The sequence below is a fragment of the Diplodia corticola genome (genome assembly GCF_001883845.1).
Source record: "Diplodia corticola strain CBS 112549 chromosome Unknown scaffold28, whole genome shotgun sequence".
NCBI lineage: Eukaryota > Fungi > Ascomycota > Dothideomycetes > Botryosphaeriales > Botryosphaeriaceae > Diplodia > Diplodia corticola.
Window position 1 is genome coordinate 149552 of NW_017971507.1, and position 21610 is coordinate 171161.

At 57.4% G+C, this 21610-nt stretch overlaps 8 protein-coding genes across 8 annotated transcripts; 5 read left to right on the forward strand and 3 right to left on the reverse strand.

The window, feature by feature from the left end:
- Positions 1 to 280: 280 nt before the first annotated feature.
- BKCO1_2800046 (tyrosyl-trna synthetase) lies at positions 281 to 2301 on the forward strand (the record flags this gene model as incomplete). The annotated part of the gene is made up of 3 exons (XM_020273695.1): positions 281 to 648; positions 700 to 1504; positions 1564 to 2301. 3 exons carry the CDS (start codon positions 281 to 283, stop codon positions 2299 to 2301), a joined length of 1911 nt encoding a protein of 636 aa, XP_020129991.1.
- Positions 2302 to 4286: 1985 nt separating this feature from the next.
- BKCO1_2800047 (extracellular serine-rich protein) lies at positions 4287 to 5660 on the forward strand (the record flags this gene model as incomplete). The annotated part of the gene is made up of 3 exons (XM_020273696.1): positions 4287 to 4598; positions 4829 to 4933; positions 4986 to 5660. 3 exons carry the CDS (start codon positions 4287 to 4289, stop codon positions 5658 to 5660), a joined length of 1092 nt encoding a protein of 363 aa, XP_020129990.1.
- A 1605-nt stretch (positions 5661 to 7265) lies between these two features.
- On the forward strand, positions 7266 to 8770 carry BKCO1_2800048 (peptidase s8 s53 subtilisin kexin sedolisin protein; the record flags this gene model as incomplete). The annotated part of the gene is made up of 4 exons (XM_020273697.1): positions 7266 to 7797; positions 7944 to 8053; positions 8125 to 8286; positions 8366 to 8770. The coding sequence occupies 4 exons, from the start codon at positions 7266 to 7268 to the stop codon at positions 8768 to 8770; spliced, it is 1209 nt and encodes a 402-aa protein (XP_020129998.1).
- Positions 8771 to 9533: 763 nt separating this feature from the next.
- BKCO1_2800049 (alanine racemase domain-containing protein) lies at positions 9534 to 10840 on the forward strand (the record flags this gene model as incomplete). The annotated part of the gene is made up of 2 exons (XM_020273698.1): positions 9534 to 9707; positions 9761 to 10840. 2 exons carry the CDS (start codon positions 9534 to 9536, stop codon positions 10838 to 10840), a joined length of 1254 nt encoding a protein of 417 aa, XP_020129997.1.
- Positions 10841 to 11490: 650 nt separating this feature from the next.
- BKCO1_2800050 (major facilitator superfamily protein) lies at positions 11491 to 12821 on the reverse strand (the record flags this gene model as incomplete). The annotated part of the gene is made up of 4 exons (XM_020273700.1): positions 11491 to 11538; positions 11706 to 12232; positions 12337 to 12414; positions 12479 to 12821. The coding sequence occupies 4 exons, from the start codon at positions 12819 to 12821 to the stop codon at positions 11491 to 11493; spliced, it is 996 nt and encodes a 331-aa protein (XP_020129925.1).
- A 784-nt stretch (positions 12822 to 13605) lies between these two features.
- On the reverse strand, positions 13606 to 14487 carry BKCO1_2800051 (uncharacterized protein; the record flags this gene model as incomplete). The annotated part of the gene is made up of 1 exon (XM_020273701.1): positions 13606 to 14487. The coding sequence occupies one exon, from the start codon at positions 14485 to 14487 to the stop codon at positions 13606 to 13608; it is 882 nt and encodes a 293-aa protein (XP_020129926.1).
- A 639-nt stretch (positions 14488 to 15126) lies between these two features.
- BKCO1_2800052 (het-s domain protein) lies at positions 15127 to 16844 on the reverse strand (the record flags this gene model as incomplete). Its single annotated transcript, XM_020273702.1, has 3 exons — positions 15127 to 16536; positions 16587 to 16728; positions 16774 to 16844. The coding sequence occupies 3 exons, from the start codon at positions 16842 to 16844 to the stop codon at positions 15127 to 15129; spliced, it is 1623 nt and encodes a 540-aa protein (XP_020129923.1).
- Positions 16845 to 17337: 493 nt separating this feature from the next.
- BKCO1_2800053 (serine threonine protein kinase) lies at positions 17338 to 21475 on the forward strand (the record flags this gene model as incomplete). The annotated part of the gene is made up of 4 exons (XM_020273703.1): positions 17338 to 18650; positions 18704 to 20411; positions 20620 to 21329; positions 21424 to 21475. The coding sequence occupies 4 exons, from the start codon at positions 17338 to 17340 to the stop codon at positions 21473 to 21475; spliced, it is 3783 nt and encodes a 1260-aa protein (XP_020129924.1).
- Positions 21476 to 21610: the final 135 nt, after the last annotated feature.

The window sequence follows — 21610 nt, forward strand, 5'->3', positions numbered from 1 at the left end:
GAGCGGAGATATCAATGGATTGGCAATGGAATTGAATTAGGCTCAATGGATTGCAAAGCAACAGACAAGCCGATGCGGGGAAAAGCTGGCGGGTACAAGCACGACACGCGCTGTGGAGCGAACAGAAAGCAGGAATCGCGCTCAGACGAGGTGGAGGAGCTTTTGTAGGTCAATTGACGAGAGGGCGGTGAGCGGTGGGCGGTGGGGGAGTTGACGGGGAGTCGATGGCAGCGTTGATGGTGAGCTGTCGTGAGCTGTCGGCGGCCGGCGCTGGGCGGCAATGACATCGACTGCGGAGAAGGAAGGCGCAACGCAGGGGCCATTTTTTCTGCCGCCCGCCACCGCCCGTCGCCTCGCCGCATCTCCATCGCGCGCCGCCGCCGCGTCCAAAACTTTATTCAGCCTGTCAATGATTGTCTCCGCCCTCGTCCAGCACGCTGCCCGCCCGCGCGCATGGGTCTGCCGCCAGTGCCAGCTGCGGCTGCCCGCCCCGCGCCTCTCTGCGCGCCCCATTACCCAGGGTCACCTCCGCAAGACCATCGAGGCCGAGTGGCATTGGAAGGAGCAGGCCAAAGAGATCCAGGCCGGCCGCAAGCAAGCCTTTCTGTCTTTTCTTGAGGAGCGCGGATTCGTCCAGCAGGTCGTCGGGTATGCTTGAGCCCGACAACTCCCCCAAGCAGTCGTGCTGACCCTCACCAGCAAACGCGAGGACCTGGACAGCCTCATGACCGCAAAGCGCATTGGCGCCTACTGCGGCGTCGATCCAACCGCTCCTTCGCTCCATGTCGGCCACCTGCTGCCGTTCATGGTCATCTTCTGGATGTATCTGCACGGCTTTCACGCCATCACTCTCCTTGGTGGCGCTACCGCAAAGATCGGAGACCCAACCGGCCGCACCACCGACCGCGACCATCAGGCTTCGGCCCTCCGCAAGGCCAACATGGCTCAGATGCACGTCCAGATCAAGAGGCTGTGGGTCAGCGTCGAGCGTGTGGGACGCAAGTACGGCTACATGCGCGAGTGGGCATGGAGAAGGGCCTTGATGAACAACAACGAGTGGCTGAGCAGGGTCGACATTGTCGAGTTTCTTCGCGTCATGGGCCCCGCCATGAGGTTGGGTCCCATGCTGAGTCGCGACACCGTCAAGCTGCGCCAACAAGCCGGCGTCGGCATGTCTTTGGGCGAGTTCACCTATCCAGCTCTGCAGGCCTGGGACTGGTGGCATCTCTTCAGCAGAAACGACGTCCAGCTGCAAATTGGCGGCCAGGATCAGTTTGGCAACATCCTCGCCGGCATTGACGCCATCAATCACGTCAAGAAAGCCAACTTGGACCCAGCCCTCACTGAAAAACTCGCCGACCCGCGGAAGAAGGGTGTGTTGAAGTCCGCTTTTGGCCTCACAGTCCCGCTTCTGACAACCTCGTCGGGCGAAAAATTCGGCAAGAGCGCGGGCAACGCCATCTGGCTGAGCAAGGAAATGACGTCCAGCTTTGACTTATATGCCGTAAATACTCACCACTCCGACCCCTGATGTGACGCTGAAGGCTGACGAGCAGAATCTAGTTCTTGGTTAGGACTTCGGATGCTGACGTCGAACGCTACCTGAAACTGTTCACCTTCCTGCCCTTATCCACCATCAAAAAAGTCGTCCAAGAACACGAGCTTGATCCGAGCAAGCGCCTCGCTCAGCATCTCCTTGCCCGCGAGTTCGTCGACCTGGTCCATGGTGAGGCAGCTGCCGAGGCGACAGCAGCGCAGCATCAGGCGTATTTCGGCAAGCAGCCTCCGCCGCCTGCCGTGCCCGAGACAACAAGCGACGCCGTGCCGGGGAGGCCTGGGGACCCGAAGAATTTCATCAACGTAACCAGCGGCAACAAGTTTGCTCCGCAAGTGACTGCCGCAAATGCCCCCGACATGAACGTCCTCCTACCCGAGTCGCTAGTCTACGGCAGCAACTTTGCCAAGGTGCTCTGGTCTGCCGGCCTTGTAGCATCTAGGAGCGAGGGCCACCGCCTCGTCGTCAACCAGGGCGCCTATGTTGGCGGCGAGCCCAGCTCGATAGCTCCTATGGGCGACTCGCTGAAATTTACCCCGATCAAGCACGGCCAAAACGGCATCCCAGAGAAGTTCATCTTCGACGAGAACCAACTGCTCATCAGGATCGGCAAGTGGAAGGTCAAGGCCATCACCATTATTCCGGACAAGGAGTTTGCTGCCAAGGGGCTCACCGCCCCGGGCTGGAATGCCGAGGAAGGCCGGCCGGAAAAGGATTATCACAAAGATGTTAACCCAAGACATTGAGAAATGCGAATTCGGGTGGAGAATGACATCTCGGCTCACTGTGTATGATAGACGTAAGGCAAAAGAGCATATGATTTGGCTGTAAGATGACACCATGAATTGTAATTATTCTTAGCACCACAGGTCTGCCTTGACGTTTCAACGAATACGATTCTGATGGCTTTTTCTGGTTGGTTCTACGAATAACGCCATCTCGTTGGCATGAGATATTGCGGGGGCAGAACAAAGACTGGTCGTCGCGGTCATCTTGCCATTGGTTTCACTGAGGATCATGTGATGTTATATAGATGATCTGAAGTCATCTACCTACATCATGCGCCGAGGTCTTGAGGCGTAGCAAGAACGGCGCCAACAAGGCCGTCTTCAAACCCAGCAAGGACCGTCCGCTGCAGGGACTGGGTCGGATACGGCAACGACCAGCCCGAGTCAGGCCGCACGTTTCCCGACGAGCGACGGCTAGAATAAGTGTGCTGGACACTGCGATGGGTTGGGTTACACGTAGGCGGGGCTGGGATAGGCGAACGGGTGAGTACAGGGTCGGCGGCGTGACGAGGCTGAAGTTCTTTGGAGCTGACTTGCATGGGTTTTTGACAGGTGCTACTGCGGGAACAGCCTCGCGGCTGACGGCATGCTGTGGGAGGGTTTGAGAATGCCATGACCATACACCAAAGGGGGACTGCTGGTGGTGCGGCACCGAAGCAGAAGCCGCGTCATCGCTTTGGCGACGGCATGTCGGGGTGAGTGTCTGGGAGGCGGAGCTTGAGACATTCAAGGCGTAGGGAAATGGGCCAGCCAGCCACTGCCGTTGCTTAGTATACATTGCCAAGACGAGGCTCAGATGGTTCCATTTTTAACTTTGCAACCTCGTTCGTTCGGCGTATAAATGGGCCGAGACGGATGGCGCCGGTGGTGGGAATGAGGGAGGAGATGATAGGAGGATTGGAGAAAAAGAAAAGCATGTGGAATGGATGGGATTCGTCACGGCGCGGGCAAGAATATACATATACACGGTTGCGTCAGCGGTTCCACGAGGTTCTGAAGCATGCGGACGAGACTCTGATCAAGTCGAACTCGCAAGCCTTCTTCTAAGCTTGCACGTAACCTCCTTCTTATAAAATAACAATAATGGCGCAGGATGGCTAAATTTAGGGCGTGGCTAAGCTGACAAAAACGGAAGGGACGCAAGCGACCAATGGCGCCACACTCGCCAACGCGGATCCAGACCCGGTGACTCTCCACCTCGACCATCTCCACCACTCCTCCACCATCCGTGCCGCTCCTCGCCCGCCCGCCAGCACCTGTCGTCTGCGAACGCCCTGCCACGCCGGCACATCGCCAGCTCCTCTCGCCACGCGCTGTTGCAGCGAGCCCCGCACGCAAACCCTTGCGGCCTGACAAGGCTGCCACCTCTCGCGAACTGCGGCCCCGCGCGCGCCTCGTCCAGCCAACACGAGGGCGTACCTTATCCGGCGGACGGACCCAGCCGTTGCATCCCAACGTGGCACCCCCATCAGCCCCCAGGATGCTGGCGGCCGTCGAAGGATTGGAGGTTCCCACATCCCTGCCCGGGCTCAGCACTTGCATTCGCTGGCCGTCAGGCCTGAGGAAGTGTTCCGTCTGACATGCGTCGGCTAGGCGCAGACCGACCACGCCACCGCCCGCCATGCCACACTCAGTGAGCATTACGACGGCCTAGCGCCCACACCTGTGAATCTCCAACAGCCGCCAAGCGTGCTCGGTACGCGGTTGCGCCTGTGTGTGCAAGCCGCATGGGGGGGATCCGGCAGCCCCGAGGGCGCAGCCTGTTAAAGAAAACCCCATGGCCCAACTGCCGCCTTGTTTGCACCCACCCTGCACCCATCCTGCACCCACCCTGCACCCTGCCCCCGCTTTTGTCAATCTGCCGGCACTGCTCATGTAGCCGCCTGCTCCTCTCTTGCTCTCGTCGCGCGCTTCCCTAGGGTTTGCGCCCTTCGACTTCAGCCATGAGACGCTTTTTGGCCACCGTCGCCGCCCTGGGCCTGGCAACCGGCAGCCTCGCCGCCACCCATACCGTCTCTGTCGGCGCCAATGGCCACAACTTCACCCCAAACACGACCTACGCTGACCCTGGCGACATCGTCGTCTTCGACTTCTACCCCACCAACCACTCGGTCATCCGCGGAGAGTATTCAAACAACACTTCATTATGCGGTCCCGCTGGCTGCAACCCGTGCGTGCCCTGGGAACTCTACCATGCCGATGAAGACTACCAGGGCTTCTTCTCCGGGAACAAATTGATCGACAACTTCACAAATGTAAGCGCCACATTTCGCGCGGCTGAAATGTCTGAAGCATCTGGTTGCATGATAAAGCCATTGTCTTGACAAACATGCACGAGCAATCGTCACCATACGTCAAAATGTTTCAGACCATCAGCCTTTCTTCGCACGGACCTCGACCCTGTTGAGACATCAGCTGCACTGAAGAGACCTTCTGATGCCTCTTCAATGAGAAATACATGAACAAATTACTAATCATTCGACAGAGGAAAACATGGAATCTCACCGTCAACAACACAGAACCCATCTGGTTCTACTGTGATGCGCTGGACTCATGCTCGCCGAACGGCATGGTAGGCGTAATAAACCCGGTTAGTGCTCTTAAAAGCAACGCCCTCTGTCCCACACTCTGACGTCATGTAGCAAAATGGCTCTTCATTTGCCCACCAGCATACCGAAGCCATGGACTCTGTGTATCAGTTGGCACCGGGACAGACCTGGCCCGCCGAAGGAGGGGGTTCATCGTCATCATCTAGCTCCAGCCACCATAGCAGCAGCCTCTCGGGCGGCGCCATTGCCGGAATCGTTGTCGGCGCCGTTGCATTTGTCGTCATGGCGGCCGCGCTCTTCTTCTTCGTCGGCCGCAGCCGGGCGTACGGCAAGTTTTTCAAGCACGCGCACTCGCAGCCTCCCATTTCGGAAATCGGCGACCACGGCAGCCAGCCTGGCGGCGTCGCCGTCGGTGGCGGTTCGATGCCACCGTGGTCGGATCACACACCGTCACGCATCGGCAGCCCGCCGCCCACGATGCCGGGGAGCCCGCCCCTGGGGTCGGAGAAGCCCGCGAACCCGGCTCGCTGGAGTGACAGCACCGCTTTCACCAATGCGAACAACCAGCCCCGCTACAGCTCCCCGCCCCCGCAGGAGCACCTGACGTTTGTGGGCTACAACCGCCAGACGGGCGCCCCCGAGTTCGCCCAAGAGTTACCTGGCGATCATGAGATTCATCAGGTGGGAAGTCCGGATGCGCGCGTTATCGGAAGAAGTCCGGTCGAGATGGATGCGGAAGAGGCGAGGAGAATACAGGGCGGGCGATGAGAGGGAATCTGACAGGAGATTGAATCGATAAGATGAAGGCGTTGTGCATTTGTCGTGGGAGGAAGGAAAAGACGGCACCGGCGCCACTCGCTAATGCCCCATGGACGCGTCTCTCCATAAAAACGGACGGAGTACAGACATTGAAGCTATCGTTAATTTCTCAATATACCCCTCGCTACGTCGGAGTTTTCAACAAGTTCGACTGCTGTGGCTATTCCGCGACGTCTGGACTTCTGAGATTGCCTGGGATGCTCGAGAGAGGCGAGGCCCATAAGCGTTGAAGTATGCCAATCCAGCCCAGGCGATAGCCGATGGTGCTTACGCATCTTGCAGCTGAGGGAATTATTGAGACAGGGTGCTGCAGGCACGATAGAGCGCCTTATCATCCCAAAACGGCAGGTCTACCATCCCAAGCGCCGCGTGACGGCCCACGCCACAGCTGCATGTCAAACCCAACTTCCTTCTTCACACCAACAAGGTCCGCCATGCCTTATACTATGCTTCTGCCAAGGCCTACCATCAGGTGCGACTTCGAGGTAAGACCTGTTCAAGAGGATTCGACTAAGCTTGGCTCTCTGGATGCCAAGGATGACGCCTTCGACGGGCCGCAATCACTTGGCCTTGCCCACCTGCCCGATAAGCGGTCTGCGCCGAGACTCGTCCGCAAAGTACATCAGACACTACCAGACTGCTATTGGGACATGGCCGATACCTTGCATTATCTCAACATTGCGGCAACTTGTCGTCGACAAGTGATTTGCTCGTCCCACCTCGTCTGTAACACAGATCCGTCAGGCTGCCCCGAGGCAATCACAATAAGCTTACGCGTCAATGTAGTCGTATGGGTCCGATCATCAGTCTCACCGCTGAGATATAAATCTATGCTTTGTTCTTGTCTTGCGCGTGGACGGAGGTCCTGACGTCTGTGACTTGATGCCGCGCGCGTTAAGCGCTACACGAGGACGCCCCAAGGCTCGCCCGCCTTACCCCGTCCGGCCCTGAAAAAGCACTCTCGCGCTTTCCGCCTTCCCTTTCAAGCTACCCAGACACGCCGCTCAAGCCCGTGGCCAGCCGCCGCGATGGGTTTGCGGCAACGGTATCCCCACAGTGGCGCACGCCTCAGGCGGCGGTAGTCACGTCTTCGCCGGCCAAAACAGGCAACTAATCGGGGCATTAAGAAGCAGTACCTGCGGTAAGCCGCCCTTGGCTCTCTGCCGTGGCCGTATCATTTGATCCCGTCACGGCTTGGACGGCTCTTGGCTGTTTCTTCAACGCCTGACTTCGTGACTCTCCTCCATCACGAAGTCAGGCCAAGCCAATACTGTCATGCAGTCCAACCTTTGTCTCTTTCCCAGAAGGCAATCGCGCGCCAAGCGTAGTACGGAGCGGTACACCAAGGTGCTCACTTCCATCACCTACGCGAGATATGCGATGGCATTAAGGAAAAGAAAAATGGCGGGCAGGCCTCGCGGAGGGTGTATAAAAGCTAGGGAAGACCACGGGCTTTGAACCATCATCCTCAGTTCCAGCAGCGATCAGTCCTCAGGATCTCTTCTTCCAACCGGTTCCTCTCCATTTACCCCCCATCCCGCCTTTTCCACCATCATGAAGGCCTCGCTCTTCCTCGCCTTCCAGGCCGCGCTGACTGCGGTCCTGGCCGCGCCCGCCCGTGACCGCGTCCGTCGCGACACCAAGGAATTCGACCTCGTCGCGGCACCGGAGGCGGACGTGGCGGCCCTGCTCGCCGAGGTCAACCTCAACGCCGACATGGACGACGTGAAGGCGACGTACAACAACACGCTGTTCAAGGGCTTTTCGGGCAGTCTCACCCAGGAGGAGGCCGACTTCCTCAACGCCAAGAGTGAGGTCTTGGTCGTCGAGCCCGTCGTCCCCATCTACGCGCTCGCCACCCGCGGCAGCGCGCCGTGGGGACTGCAGCGCATCTCGCAGACGGCGAGGGTGTCGGGGAGCGCGAGCGCGAGGACGTACACGTACACGTACGACGACACGGCGCTCGGCCGTGGCGTGGATGTCTATGTTGTCGACACGGGCATCTACACTTCTCACTCCGAGTTTGGCGGACGGGCGAGGGCCGGATACACCGTCTTTTCGTCCAACACGGATGACAATGGGCACGGTACGTTTTTTTTTTCTCTCTTGTTGTCTTTTCCATCACGGCTTCTTCGTCTTCGTGAGAGCCGGGTCTATGTCCTGCCTCTCGATACAACTGCCCTGCTATGTTCCCCCCATGCCAGCGCAACGACACTGACCTCCTCCATCAAGGAACTCACTGCGCCGGAACCATCGCCGGCTCGACCGTCGGCGTCGCCTCCAACGCCAACCTGATCGCCGTCAAGGTCCTCGACAACCTCGGCTCCGGCACCTCCACCGGCGTAAGAAACCCTCCCCTCCCCTTCCCTCTCCACCGGCGAAAGAAAAGCAAAGAAACGCTGACACGCACCAGCTCATCTCCGGCCTCGACTACGTCGCCTCGACGCACAACACGCGCAAGTCGGCCAGCAACTTCATCGCCTCCGTCGCCTCCATGTCGCTCGGCTTCCAGAGCCGCTCCACCGCCGTCGAGACCGCCGTCCGCAACCTCGCGGGCGCCGGCGTGCACACCGTCGTACGAACCCCTCCCCCTCCCCTGCCCCTGCCCCTCCCCAACCTCCTCCCCCACCCACCCACTAACCCGCCTCCCCAAGGTCGCCGCCGGCAACTCCGCCACAAACGCGTGCACGCAATCGCCCGCCGCCCTCGGCGGCACCGGCTCCACCACCGTCCTCGGCATCGGCGCCTCCAACATCAACGACGCCGTGTCATCCTTCTCCAACACCGGCCCCTGCGTCGACGTCTTCGCGCCCGGAGAAGGCGTCGTGTCGGCGTCCAACGCCGGCGCCAACTCGTACCAGAGCCTCAGCGGCACCAGCATGGCGACGCCGCACGTCGCGGGCTTGGTCGCGTATCTCGCGGTGGGCAACGCGGGGCTCAGGCAGAGCCCGAGCGGGATGAAGGCGGCGGTGAAGAGCGGGGCGGTGAGTGGGGTGTTGACGAGGAATTCGGCGTATGTTAGTGGGGGGAACTTGGTGTTGGCGAATAATGCGGCGTAAGTTGGTATGTGGGTGAGAGAAAGTTGAGGTTGGGCTGGTGGAAGGGGGTGGGAGCGGAGCTTGATGGATGGATGGATGGATGGATGGATGGGGCGCGTGGGTGGAAGAGGGGGGTTGTTGTTGTTGTTGTTGTTGGTGGTGGTGGTGGTGGTGGCTGGTTTTTCGTTTTTCTCTTCTCTCTTTCTCTCACTCGAGCTGATTTTTTGCTCTGCTTCTGCCTTTACGCTCTCTCGTTGAAACTGAAGTGTTTAGAGGAGGGATCGCTTCTAGAGCCTTTTCGGGGAAAGAAGTAGACAAGACGAATGGAGAAGAGTTGCTCAGATGATATTGTACGTGCGTGTAATAACCGGATGCTCCAGACTAAAAGTTCAAGCGCAGCATGAGTCAAAGGGGGTGAAGATGGTAAAATTAGTCACGGCCCCGCATTCGGCGGCAGCGATCGGCTCGGGGCACAGAAGCCGATTCGAGGACCAACACCACGAGACTCATCGCGAGGCTCAAACATGATCCGGAGCAGGGCAATGGCCCTTTTTCTGGACCATAAGAGCGCGTGATGCTCTCAGGGCCACGCTTCAAATTTGAGCCGATTTGCCAATGATGATGGCGAGTGCTGACTGCATCTCGACGCTGACGGACCCGCCCTACGTCGGGCCGGTCATGGACATGTCGGCTGCCGAGCCCTGCAACCCCACGCGGCCACGACTATCTCATGTTAAATACCGACACCCACCCCAGACAGACCAGACGCCACAAACAAACAACCATGGTTGACGTCTCCAAGGACTACCTCAACTCCTTCATCGGCCGCCCGGCCCTCGACCTGCCCACCCCGTCCCTGGTCCTGAGCAAGCCCGTCATCGAAAAGAACTGCAAGAGACTACACGACGATGTCAAGACCCTGGGCATCGGCTTCAGGCCTCACGTCAAGACCTTGAAGGTGCGTACAATCGCCTGCACCGACTCTCCGCAAACGCTAACCCGCACCCCCAGTCCGAAGAAGTAACCCGCCTCATGCTCGGCACCGTCTCCCGCAGCGCCGTCGCCTCCACCATCCGCGAGATCCGCGGCCTCCTCCCGCTCGCCGCCTCCGGCCACCTCGACGACGTCCTCTACGGCCTCCCCATCCGGCCGTCCGCCCTCCCGGAGCTCGCCCAACTCGCCGCCTCGACCACGCCCCCGCTCAAAATCCTCCTCATGCTCGACCACCCGTCCCAGATCCCCCACCTCGCCGCCTTCGCCGCCGCCCACCCCTCCACGCCCCCGTGGTCCTGCTTCATCAAAATCGACATGGGCACCCGCCGCGCCGGCCTCCCCCTCGCCTCGCCCGCCCTCCCCGCCCTCATCCGCGCCGCCGAGGCCGCCCCCCACGCCGTCCACATCCACGGCTTCTACTGCCACGCCGGCCACTCCTACGCCGCCCGCGACCCCTCCGCCGCCCAATCCGTCCTCCGCGACGAAGTCGGCGCCGCGCTCGCCGCCGCCAAGCTGCTGTCATCTCCCAGCGGCGCAGACGACGACGACGCCCCCGCCGCTACGGCACCCGTCGTCGTCAGTTTCGGCTCGACGCCGACGGCCCACGTCGTCGCGGCGCTGAAGGACGAGGTGCGCGACGCGGGCTTCGTGGCCGGCGGGCGCCGCCCGCTCGCGCTGGAGCTGCACGCGGGGAATTTTCCCGCCAACGACCTGCAGCAGCTGGGGACGGCGTGCGTCGCCGAGGCGGACCAGGCGGTGCGCGTGCTGGCCGAGGTGTGCTCGGTGTATCCGGAAAGGGGCGAGGCGCTGGTGAATGCGGGGGTGATTGCGCTGGCGAGGGAGGCGGGGCCGTTGAGTGGGTTCGCGCAGGTGGTTGGGCGGAGGGAGTGGTGCGTGGGGCGGTTGAGTCAGGAGCATGGGATTTTGGTGAGGGAGGGCGGAGGGGAGAAGGGCGTGGAGGAGGTGTTTGAGGTGGGGGAGAAGGTGTGGTTGTGGATTCAGCATGCGTGTATTACGGCGGCGGCGCATTACTATTATTTTGTCGTGGATGAGGAGGATGTCGTGCGCGAGGTGTGGTATCCGTGGAAGGGGTGGTGATCGGATGGAGGGTGGACCCCATTTGGATGCACAGGGGGCTTGATGAAGATGTAGTAACTCTCCACTCGACCGCCAGTAGGAGTCTGTATGTACCGGAATATCGGTTGTATGCATCAGCTCTGAGTTATTAGTTCAAGACTTGACGTTGGTTTTGTAGTGGCCAGGGTCTTGAAGATCCACGCTTTTTATAAATCAATTGGGAAGGAGCTACCACCTATCATCGATGATGCGATCAAAGTCATGCTCGCCCTGGGACAAAGGCATCTTTAGGTCGATCGAATCACGTTCATCAGAGTACCAGGTAGCAAAAGTTTCTCAACGCCACCAAGAAAGCATTACATTTATGAGGCAAAGCTTTGAGACCGGTCATGGATGAAACTCACTGCTCAATGCTAAACTCCCTCTAACCTCTATCCCACCTTGTTGTATATGTAGCAGTCGCCTTCTCGTAGACTCTATCTCCCCAAACTGTGATGGATCTGTAAAACTTGATACGTGGGCACTACACTCCTATCTCGTTAATCCCGGACAGCGTCTATTGCTTTCTATCGGCCAATCCGTAATACTGAACTTGCCGCCCCAAGGATTACCACTTCCCCAAACCGGAACCAAACCCACCCCCTCCACGCCTCCGCGTCCACGCATCCTCTTCACATGATGGCGACCGCATTCGGCGGGCTCGCAACGCCTCCAGGAACCTAAATAAGAACCCCGTCATCAGCATGGTCAGTCACTTCTCTCAACCGCCCCCCTTTCCCCTCCTCAAAGAGACAAAAGAAAAAAGAAAAAGCAAAGAAAAGAACCCCCATCCCAGTCCCCACCAAAAGCAAAAAAAAAAGAACAAGAAAAAAGACCACCCACTCACCTTCAACGGCACACTACTAAAAAACACCTCCCACCTCCCTTCCCTCTCACACGCCGCCGCCAACCCCTCCAAATCGAACAACTCCCCAATCGGACACCCCCACCCCGCCAACAACCACTGATGCAGCGTAAACCCTTCCTCCGCATGCGCGCCCAACACCGGCGCCCTCTCAAAGCTCGGCGCGTCGCTCGCCACCGCCGCAAACGGGCCCGCCTCCCACAACCACCGCAGCGTCTCCCTGCCCGCCTGCAGCCCCACGAAATCCGCCTCCGCCCGCGTCGCCACCGCGCGCTGCTCGTCGGCGGAGAGCGCTTTGAGCGCGGCGTCGAGGCCCGTCCGCAGCAGGAGGATGTCGCCGCGGCGCGGGACGATGCGGCGGGAGGCGAGGAGGCGCTGGATGTGCGAGAGGGGGATGGCGGTGGAGGTGAAGGGGGAGGGGAGCGGGAGGGGGGGCGTTTGGGACGAGGCCCAGCTGGGGTAGTCGAGCAGGATCGCGCGGCCTTGGATGCCGCCCGTGTGGAGCCAGGCTGTGGTGGGGGGGGGAGGGCGACCGCGGGGGTCGGGGGGTGGTTAGTTTGGTTGTGTGTACGTGTATGCCGGCTGCCCGGGAGGGGGATGGTGAGGTGCTTACCGTTGGTGCCGATGACGTCGGACTTGAGGATGTCGTCTTGGGTGTGGCCCATGAAGTAGCATTTCAGGTTTTGGTTGCCTGTGGGGCGTGATCAGCGCCCGGGGTGGTGTTCTTGGGAAATGGAGAGAGGGGGGATGCTGACCGTAGTGACGGAAGCCGTCCCACTGCGAGCTTGACTGCGTGTTGAATGATACAATGTCGTCGTTGACGGTGCGGTCGCCCAGTTGGCGGATCTCGTGGTGGAAGGGTTGGCGGCCGAAGCTGGGAAACGCGGGCTGGTTCAGCGGCAGGTCCAGCGAGAAACGCATGCCTGTCTTGATTTCTTTTGCTGCCGCGGCCACAGTCTCGGGCGTCAGCAGATTCAGCATGCCTAGCTCGTCCTTGTCGCCGAAGAGGCCCCACGCGTTGCCGGGAGGCCCTCGGGGGTCCAGCGTGAGGGCGTCGAATTCGGGGATTTCGGGCAGGGTTGCGTCGGTGAATGGCATGATGGCTACCTTGCTGATCAGATGTTAGAGATGTATGGAATGAAACAGCATTGAAGGTGACAATGAATGTCATTCTGCGGGGTTTGAGTGGGTGGAGAAAAGTGGCCCCCACCCCCACGCCCCGCTCTCCAAGCCCGCCTACGTTTGGGGGAATTGAACGTTCGGCGGATAAGTATCCGAAATCCCTACACTGCACAGCAACTTGGTAATTCTAGGGGCGGAAAGAGCCAATCTTCTTTTTGTTCTTTCCTGGCATGCATCGTTAGGGTAAGGCTACAAGAAGGCACCACGGAACTTCCTGACTGATTGCTTGCATGGGGGCGTCCAAGAGCTGGGAACTGGCCACGAATTTCCGTCAGATGCTTGCGCTGTATCGAGATGCAGGTCAATCCTTCTGGTCATCTTTTTTTTTTGCGCACTCTCCACCCAATCGCTCCGAGTGAGGCCATACATCAGTAGCATACACCGTCGTGAGAAAGATGACGGCGTCTTTCTTCTTGTTCCGCATCTCTACTCCTCGTAGTGCCAATTTCGTCAAGTAGAATTACAAATCCCGGTAAAAGGTCATCAGTCATGCAAGGAGACTTAAGTACAATACGCAGTTCCCCAAATCCTCCCCCATGAGAATGGAGGAAAAAGAAAAAGAAACTGAACTTCCAACCACCCAAACGAGCGACGCGCACGTTCAAGTCCAGACACCCGCCCTCAAAAGACAGTAAATGCCAGCAATCCAGACACAATTTCAATCCATCCGACCAATCCCCGAATCTTCACTGCATCCCCCTCACCCAAACAGCGTCTTCGGCCTCTCCAGCATCTCCCCATCCAACTCGATATCCACCTTCTCGTTATAAAAGCACAGCGCCCCGACAATCAACGCGCTCTCCTGCGTCGGATTCCGATAAAACCACACCACATCCTTGACCACCTCCTCCCCCACCACAACGTCATAATACTCCGCCTCGCCCTTATACGGACACTTCGTCTTGGTCGCACTCGGCCTCAGCACGCCCGGATCCACGCTCGTCGGCGGCAAGTAGTACCGCGGCGGCAGCCCCGTCTCGAAGAGGTGATACGCCGACGTCGCATGCGCGACCAGCGTTCCCTTCACAAAAACGCGCACAGGCCGCATCGACAGCACGACGTCGACGCGCTTGAACGGGTCCTTGGGGTGCACGTCGATGCGCGTGTCCTCCTCGAACCACGCGTCCGCCGCGCCGAACTCGATCCGCACCATCCCCCGCAGCGCCCTGATGGCGTCGCCGCCCTCCTTTGCGATTCCCGCCCCGCCGACCGGGCCGCCGTTCTTCTCCCCCTCTGCCTCTCCCCCAACATCCTCCCCAAACGCCACAACCCTCTCCGTCGTACCGCCCTCACCCCCGTCCCCACCCCCACCCAAACTCAAAATCCTCGCCCTCCCCCCCTCCACCTCTTTCACGACCTTCCACGACCCCTCCGCCAAGTCGGCGGCGGGGAGGTAGTAGTACGGGTAGTACGGGTGCTCCCAGACGTAGAGGGCGCGGGTGGAGTCGGCGACGACGCGGCCGCCGAGCTGGACGCGGATGCGCTTGGATGCGGCGGCGAGGGTGCGGACGGGGCCCGTGGTGAGGAGGGTGTGGGCGAGGGTGGCGAGGTCGGCGGGGGGGGCGGGCTTGGTGGGGGGCATTTTTTTGTGGGTTTTGTTTTGTTTTCTTTTTGGTTTGGTTTTTTGTCGGCGGGGGGGAGGGGAGAGGGGTTTGTTTTTGGTGGGTTCGTTGGGTTTGGTTGTGGGGTGTGTGTTGCTGGTTAGGACGGGTTGAGCGGCTGTGGGATTGTAGGTGGTGGAGGGCGATGGCGAGGGCGTCGCTGGGGTGGGTGCATGGCTCTGGCGGATGGACGGACGCTGGGGGGCTTAATAAGAGGGCTCGGAGCTGGGCGGATGTGTGGTTTGTAAGAGCGTTGCTGCGGCGGAAGGAAGGGGGATGTGTGCGGAACGCGGCGATGGCGTCAGCCAGGGATGACAAAAGGCGGGGCAGCGGCGCGGGGTCGGGGGACTTTGCTCAACACCAATATACACTGCTCACTGCACTCGGGAGCCGCCGCAATCGCTCTCGCGGTCGAAAGCGTCTGAAACTGTACCACCGTAACACCGGCTGCCTCGCCTTCTTCTTCGTTGGGGAACTATTCTCATCGTCCCACCCTGTCTTACAACGTGAGTGCTACCACATCCTTTCCCGGGCTGGGAATCTGACAGACAAGTCTCGGACATGCGGTATTCCCGCCCTTTTTCCTCGTGCCCGTTCGGGCCTCGTGGAAGAGCCGGCGATTAGCTGTCAAAAGGCCGCTCCAGCTTTTCAGTCACTTTCTCGTAGAAAATCATCGGAAAGTCTGCTTCGGCCGCGGCACCGTCGAACTCCCCATCGATGCAGGCAAGAACAGCTTCCAAGTACCTCGTTCCCATGTGATGGGCCAGCCGGGACTTGGCGCTCTTCAAGAAGATGTTCTGCAGATGGGTTGGGCGCAGTTGAGCATTCGGCGCCTTCTCCCTTTGGTGCCGATAGATGCTGGCCGCCTCCTCCCACAAGCCGATCTCCAGCAGGATGATTCCCAGCGCGTAGATGTCGTGTTCTTTCCGGAAGCTGGATGTGGGCATTCCCTGTCGCTCTGGATGTCGATACAAGTTCCTCTGCCAGTCTTCGTCTTCCACAAAGTGCTGCTCGCCCGTGTACTGGCCCTCGGGCCGCGAGAACTCGAAGTTGGTCACGTACGGAGTGTGTATCAGTAGGGATCGGCCATCGCGGCTTCGGAAGAAAAGGATGGACTCGGATCGGATGCTTTTGTGCACCCATCCGTCTGCGTGCAGTACGCCCATGCTCTTGGCCAGCCGCTGCGCAACCGCGAACCGCTGGTCGAGATCGAGCCGGTCCTCGTTCTTGCCTTCCGAAATCATGAAATTCAGCGATAGTGGCGGGACTGAATCATCCGTGCCTTTTGGGAACCCGAATATGAAGGCGTGCCTGTGTTGTCGGTCCTGCTCCATGATGCCCTTGAAAGGAAGGGTGGCCAGGTCGCACTCTCCAGCTGACTTGAGCAGTGTTGCGAGATGCGCTAAGCCCTCTTTGTGGAGAGAGAGCTGCCTGTCTGATGATTGTTCAGGTGCGTACTCCTTGTATTCCACAAGTACTGCATCCAGGCCGGCCGTCTTTTTCTTGGTCCGAGACAGAAGGCCTACCACGACCGACGGACCGGTTTCGTCCACCTCGAGCATCTTGTCTTTCAATAGAAAACTCCCTACGCCTGCCGGCTGTTGCGAAGCAAGGCTTCTCAGATGGTAATGGGGCTTCAATCCCAAGCGAGCAGCACTCTTCTCATCCGGCCTCGACGGGCTCATGTGAGCGATTGCGAGAGGTAGGATATCTTTCAGTCGTCCATTCAATCTCTGGAACTCTCGGATGAGGCTTTCGAACTTGCGCTTGCCAATGAAAGCCCATTTCCAGTCCCACTTGGGGTCGTCTTTGACCTTTCCACCCGCGCCCAGGAGTTGACCAATGGAGAAACGTTTCTTGGACGACAAAGGCGCGTCGACGTCGAAGTCAATCTTGGTGTTGTGCTCAGTGCTGTTGAGGAATGGCGAGTATTTCTGATAGTCTGCATCTTTCTCTGCTGCGAGCGTGCGGTATGCCGAACACGCGTCATTCATTCTCTCCAGCGTCCTGTGCAGAAAATTCATCCATCTCTTCACAGGGTCAGCACAGTTCTGCATGGCAGGAGCGCGTTTTCGGTTACCGTGTCAATTGCCTGGTTTTTGGTAATGCCACCTTGAAAGACATGGCCAAGCGACTGGAGAAACAAGACCTCCAGTTCGAACTGCGCACAGAGATCATCCTTCTCAGATTGGGCGTCCTTGGCAGATTCCATCTTTCGATAGCTACAGCACTTTAGTGACATGTCGACCATTGTTCTGCGAACTTACATGAATCTAGACACGAGAAGTACCTCTTTGAACAGAGACACGGTGCTCACTGTTATGCTTAGCGGATCCATATCGTGCTAAATGAGGTGGAGCAGGCTTTGGTATGCGACGCTGGAGGAAGCACCATAAGAAACTTGCTTGTTGATCGGAACTCACACGGCTGCCTAGGCGCTATGGGTGACACAACATATGGTTGCCTACACGCGTCGCCGTAGCTGATGGGTTTCATCAGAGGAGCGTGCCTGATTGGTAGGCGAGTGCAGGGGTCATGGATGGTGGCTTGCAACACGTTCTGCTTTCGGTTTCAATGCCCGCGGCCCCCAAAACTCTGCATACGCAATTAACCATAAGCTGAGCTGCGAGGCTTTTGTTCTGCGACCATTGCGTCGCGTTCCGAGGACTGCTGTCACAACATCCCACTTGATTTTCCACGACATCTCGCTCCACGAGTGCAAGAGCCTGAAGGTCTTGATAGGGTTCCTCATGACCGCTGCACCTCTACGCCGCGACTGAGGCCGCAGTCCCTCGCCTTACCGTCTTCGCGCTCAGCGCCGACCAGCTAACATGGATCCCGAAGTGGGGCTCCAAGACCGACGGAGCCGCTACCAAACTCTCAGCTCAATCGGCCTATACAAGCCTTCGGATCCATTAAGGCTATTCTCCGACGTCCGAAACCTTCTTCGAGAATCTCAAATCGAAGGGCCTGTTCTCGTCCGCCTTTCGCGTGAGTTCTCTACGGACCTGGGCGAAGGACGCACCTGCCGGATATCCGCGGTTTCTGGTGCTCTGCGAGACCTGACACACGATGAAAGTGCCAGGCAAACCGAGCACCTCCAGAAGGGCCTGGAAAATCTGAGTAAGATCGCGGTCAAGAAAGCGCAGCTGGATACACCACTTTCACAGTCACGTGAGTCCTCCGCAGGCTCGCATACCAGCACCATCGGCTTCGGAAAGCAGCTCCATTACATCCGACAAGAGATTGTAGTCCTTTCCCATCCTCGCGTGCGCCATCATCCAAACATTGTCAAACTCATTGGCTGGGCCCTTGACCTGGATGCGTTGGAAACGTTCAATCCCAAAGATTACCGCGAGCCAATCATACCGCTGCTCCTTCTGGAAAGAGCCGAGTTTGATTTTGAGACGTTCATCAAAAGATCCAAGCACGATCCAAATCGATTCGACATGTATCGCCATCTTTGTCTCGATGTCGGACGTGGACTTCACGCCTTGCACAGGGCAGACATCATACATGGCGACATGAAACTACGCAACATCCTGGTGTCCAAGCAACACGACAAATGGACCGCCAAGATTTGCGACTTCAGCCATTCAAGCCTGAAGATGGCAGTCGGCGATGGTGACGGCGAGCCGACAGAGTACACTGGCACCAAGGGATGGACGCCCTTGCCAGGAAGCAGCCGTGTCATCAAAGGGGACATGGTCTCTTGTGATATCTTCTCCTATGGCCTGGTCGTATGGTGTGTCTTCATGGAGCGCAGTGACACATTTCTCGCCGATCGAAGATTCCAAATCCGGGAAGAGGACATTTACCGCAAAGCCAAGGACGATTTGACCAAGAAGGCCAAGCCAAACTCCAACGCCTATGCCCAAGATCAAGACATGTCGCTCAATCGAATTCTGAACGTTTTGGTCAGCTCTGTGCACCACGACCCCTTGCTCTGGGAGAAGCATCCTTGGGTCTATTTTGACTGTGACAGGTTCCCATCAATCGACATCATCGTTGATGAACCAACTCTTCTGATGAAACTTGCTTCTTCTACCAGTAGGCTCGTCGATCTATGGTCTCATCAATGGAAAACAACCACATCCAGGGTCAGGAAGGTGTGGGAACTCTTGACATCCGTTTTACATGGCTTGTGAGTACTACTCAATCTTTTCGTGTTGCAATATAACTTATGCTATGGCCCAGCTTTTCGGCATTGAGTCAAGGAGTCCTCGCACTATTTGGCCTCGCACTCGTCTGCATCCTGCTTATCGTACGAAGAATTACCATTCGGTCCATGTCCAGAACAAAGTCGGAGAGGCAGATAGCCTGCGAAAAGCTCTGCGCAGAGCTCTCTTCTTCCTTGGGAATACGGCGCATAAATGCAGAAGAACTCGATATCTTGAATCATCCCTCAGGTCGACATTACGACCTTAGTCCGCTATTGTGGAACTGGACGTTAGCCCGCAGTGACGCTCAGCTCTACGCTATCGCTCGACTTCGCAGTCGGTTCCTTCCATGTTGTTGGGACAAGGTCAGACTCGCGTCCGCACTGGACACGACGAACCTTGTTGAAGGAGTTTTCTACAGAGACCTCGACAGTAGCATTACGGCGTGGCTCTGCCGGGGTGAACTCGGTAAGAGCGAAATAGACGGTATGACACTTGCACGCATGCCATGGGTGTTGAGGATGACACCACGCAAAGCCTCCAACTTGATGATTCTTTTGGAAAAAGGTCTTCGAGTTGATCGCATCTACGCTGGCTCCACCGAAACCATTCTCTACTCAATTCTACACAGTATCGGTTCTTCGGAAGATGAGCAACTACCTACTTTGTTTGAGATACTTCTTGGTAGGTCGAGAGAGGACGAGTCTTTCAAATGGTTCATGACCGGCCAAGGTCTGGGTGATCGCTTTGGGGAGTCCACAAGCAGTGATGACTCGGGCTTTCAAACTACAGCTCTTCATGAAAGCGTCAAGGCAGGATGCCATGTGGCTGTTGGCATCCTGATCCAAGCTGGATTCAACACAAGAGCGATGGATTCCGAGAACAAGACGGCATACGCAAGGGCACTGGAGATCCGAAGACGTACCATTAATGAAGATGCTCGGTCTTTGTCCTTGGAGAACGACAAAATAATCGGTCTTCTCGACAAGTTTGAACAGGATCAGAGGGAGGACGATGCCGAGTTCGAGGTACCCGCAGGCTGGGACGTCTTTGATCTCCCGCACCCAGATCGCAGAGTGTATAGGGACCGCCATTTCAACTCCTTGACGTTACAGACACCCTGTTTCAGCTTTTTCAGGAATCGAAGGCTCGCACTGGGGTTCGGTGAGCTGATCTATCACCTGGACTTGCTCTCCTTCCTACCTCAGAACCAGTACAGGACAAAACAGTACGCGCACCGGTACACAGAGCAATGGTATCGAGATGATATCAAAGACACTAGGCTCAAGCTGCGAGCTGTGCTCGAGCCTGTGAAACAGCAGCCACACTACCGTAGGTTACGTCGAAACGCATTTCATTTTTCCTCAGTCGAGGGTTTGCTGGGAGAATCAACCCATCTCTTAAATCCACCCCCTCCATTCCATCAGGCCAGCCCCTCTCGTCAAGCTGATCTCACAACCCCAACTGTTCTCTTCTATCTTCAGTATTCGATTTTAGGAGCGAGAAGCTTCGAGCGTGGCTTTTATTTGACCGGAAAGGCTTATTCTGACATATTGCTGCTTGCAATACCATTCGCACTCGCCACGCAACCCGCCGGCTGGAGCCCTTGGATTGGAACTTGCTGTGCACTGGCTAGCCTGATTCCTCTTTGCGGTTTGTTTAGCGTCTCCGTCTCACGGTTGAGACACTTTGGAGACCATATGGGAAACATGGCCGTTGGCACAACAAGCTTGGTGGAGCTATTTGTAAGTGCAATAGCTTGGAAAACCATGACCTTGAAGAGCTTTAGGTTAAATTTTCACGATTCAGATGGGTATATTCGGGCTTCAGGAAAATGAGGAGGATCTTGTCAGCAACATTATCCTGTCTGCCCTGCTATACAACGGATTGTTGGCAAGTTCCACATCTGGTACTTGAGCATTAGCAAGAACTAATACTTACATCTCTCCACAGCTTCTAGGTATGCTTTGGATCGCACATGGAATCCAACATCGCCAGTCATGGTTGTTTGAAGTCCCAACCACCATCCAAGTGAGCTTAACATTCGTAGGCTCATTGATCACAATCCTTCCAAGCACTATCCGGATGGCCGGGGGTTTTTATAATACCCTAGACATAGCGGTCACCGTAACTCGGGGTGCCGGTGTATTTGGGATCTGCATATCTCTGCTGGCACATTATTTCGAGCTACACTCGCATGCGGACTTCTACGTCAGCGAGGAACCGGATGAGGACGATGGAGCCAACCTTGAGCCTGGACTTCGAGTTGCCTTCGCAAGCGCACTACTATCCGGGATAGCAACCGCATTCTGCAGCAATGCCCTTCTCCAGAACTTGGTGCATCTACCCACTGGTGCAATGGCTCCCCTAACACTTTTCTGTGTGCCAATCATACCTCGTCTATCAACCACATTGTCTCTATTGTCACAGTCATATTCTGGTCAGAGCGCACAAGCATCGCATAGCGCCCTCGCTGCAAATTCACATATGCTTCTTGTAGTAGTACCTATGCTCAACCTTTTGAGCTGGGCGATGGAGTGGGACGCCACGATTATCTTCAATACGTTTCAAGTCACCATCATCTTTGTTGTCACTTGGGTCATCTCAGTAGCTACCCAGGAGCGGAGGGCAGACTACTTACGTGGTTCCGTGCTCATTGCACTGTAAGTGATTCAAAACCAAAGCTCCGGCTCGCTCCTTTCTTTCTTGCCTTCTCTACTTTTCATCACCTCTATCCTAGTAGCTAATGTTTTGCAGGTACCACGTTTCCAGTTTGACATACTTTCTCTACAGCAGTAGAGAGGTTTAGCAACCGCGGTTTCGCTTCCCACAACACAAGATTTCGACCGATTTGTCACCGTACGCGCCAATTCACCCCCCGTTTTGGTCACTTGTTGCTTCTCACTTGCATTAAATGCAAGCGCGAAGCAATGCTCAAGATAGG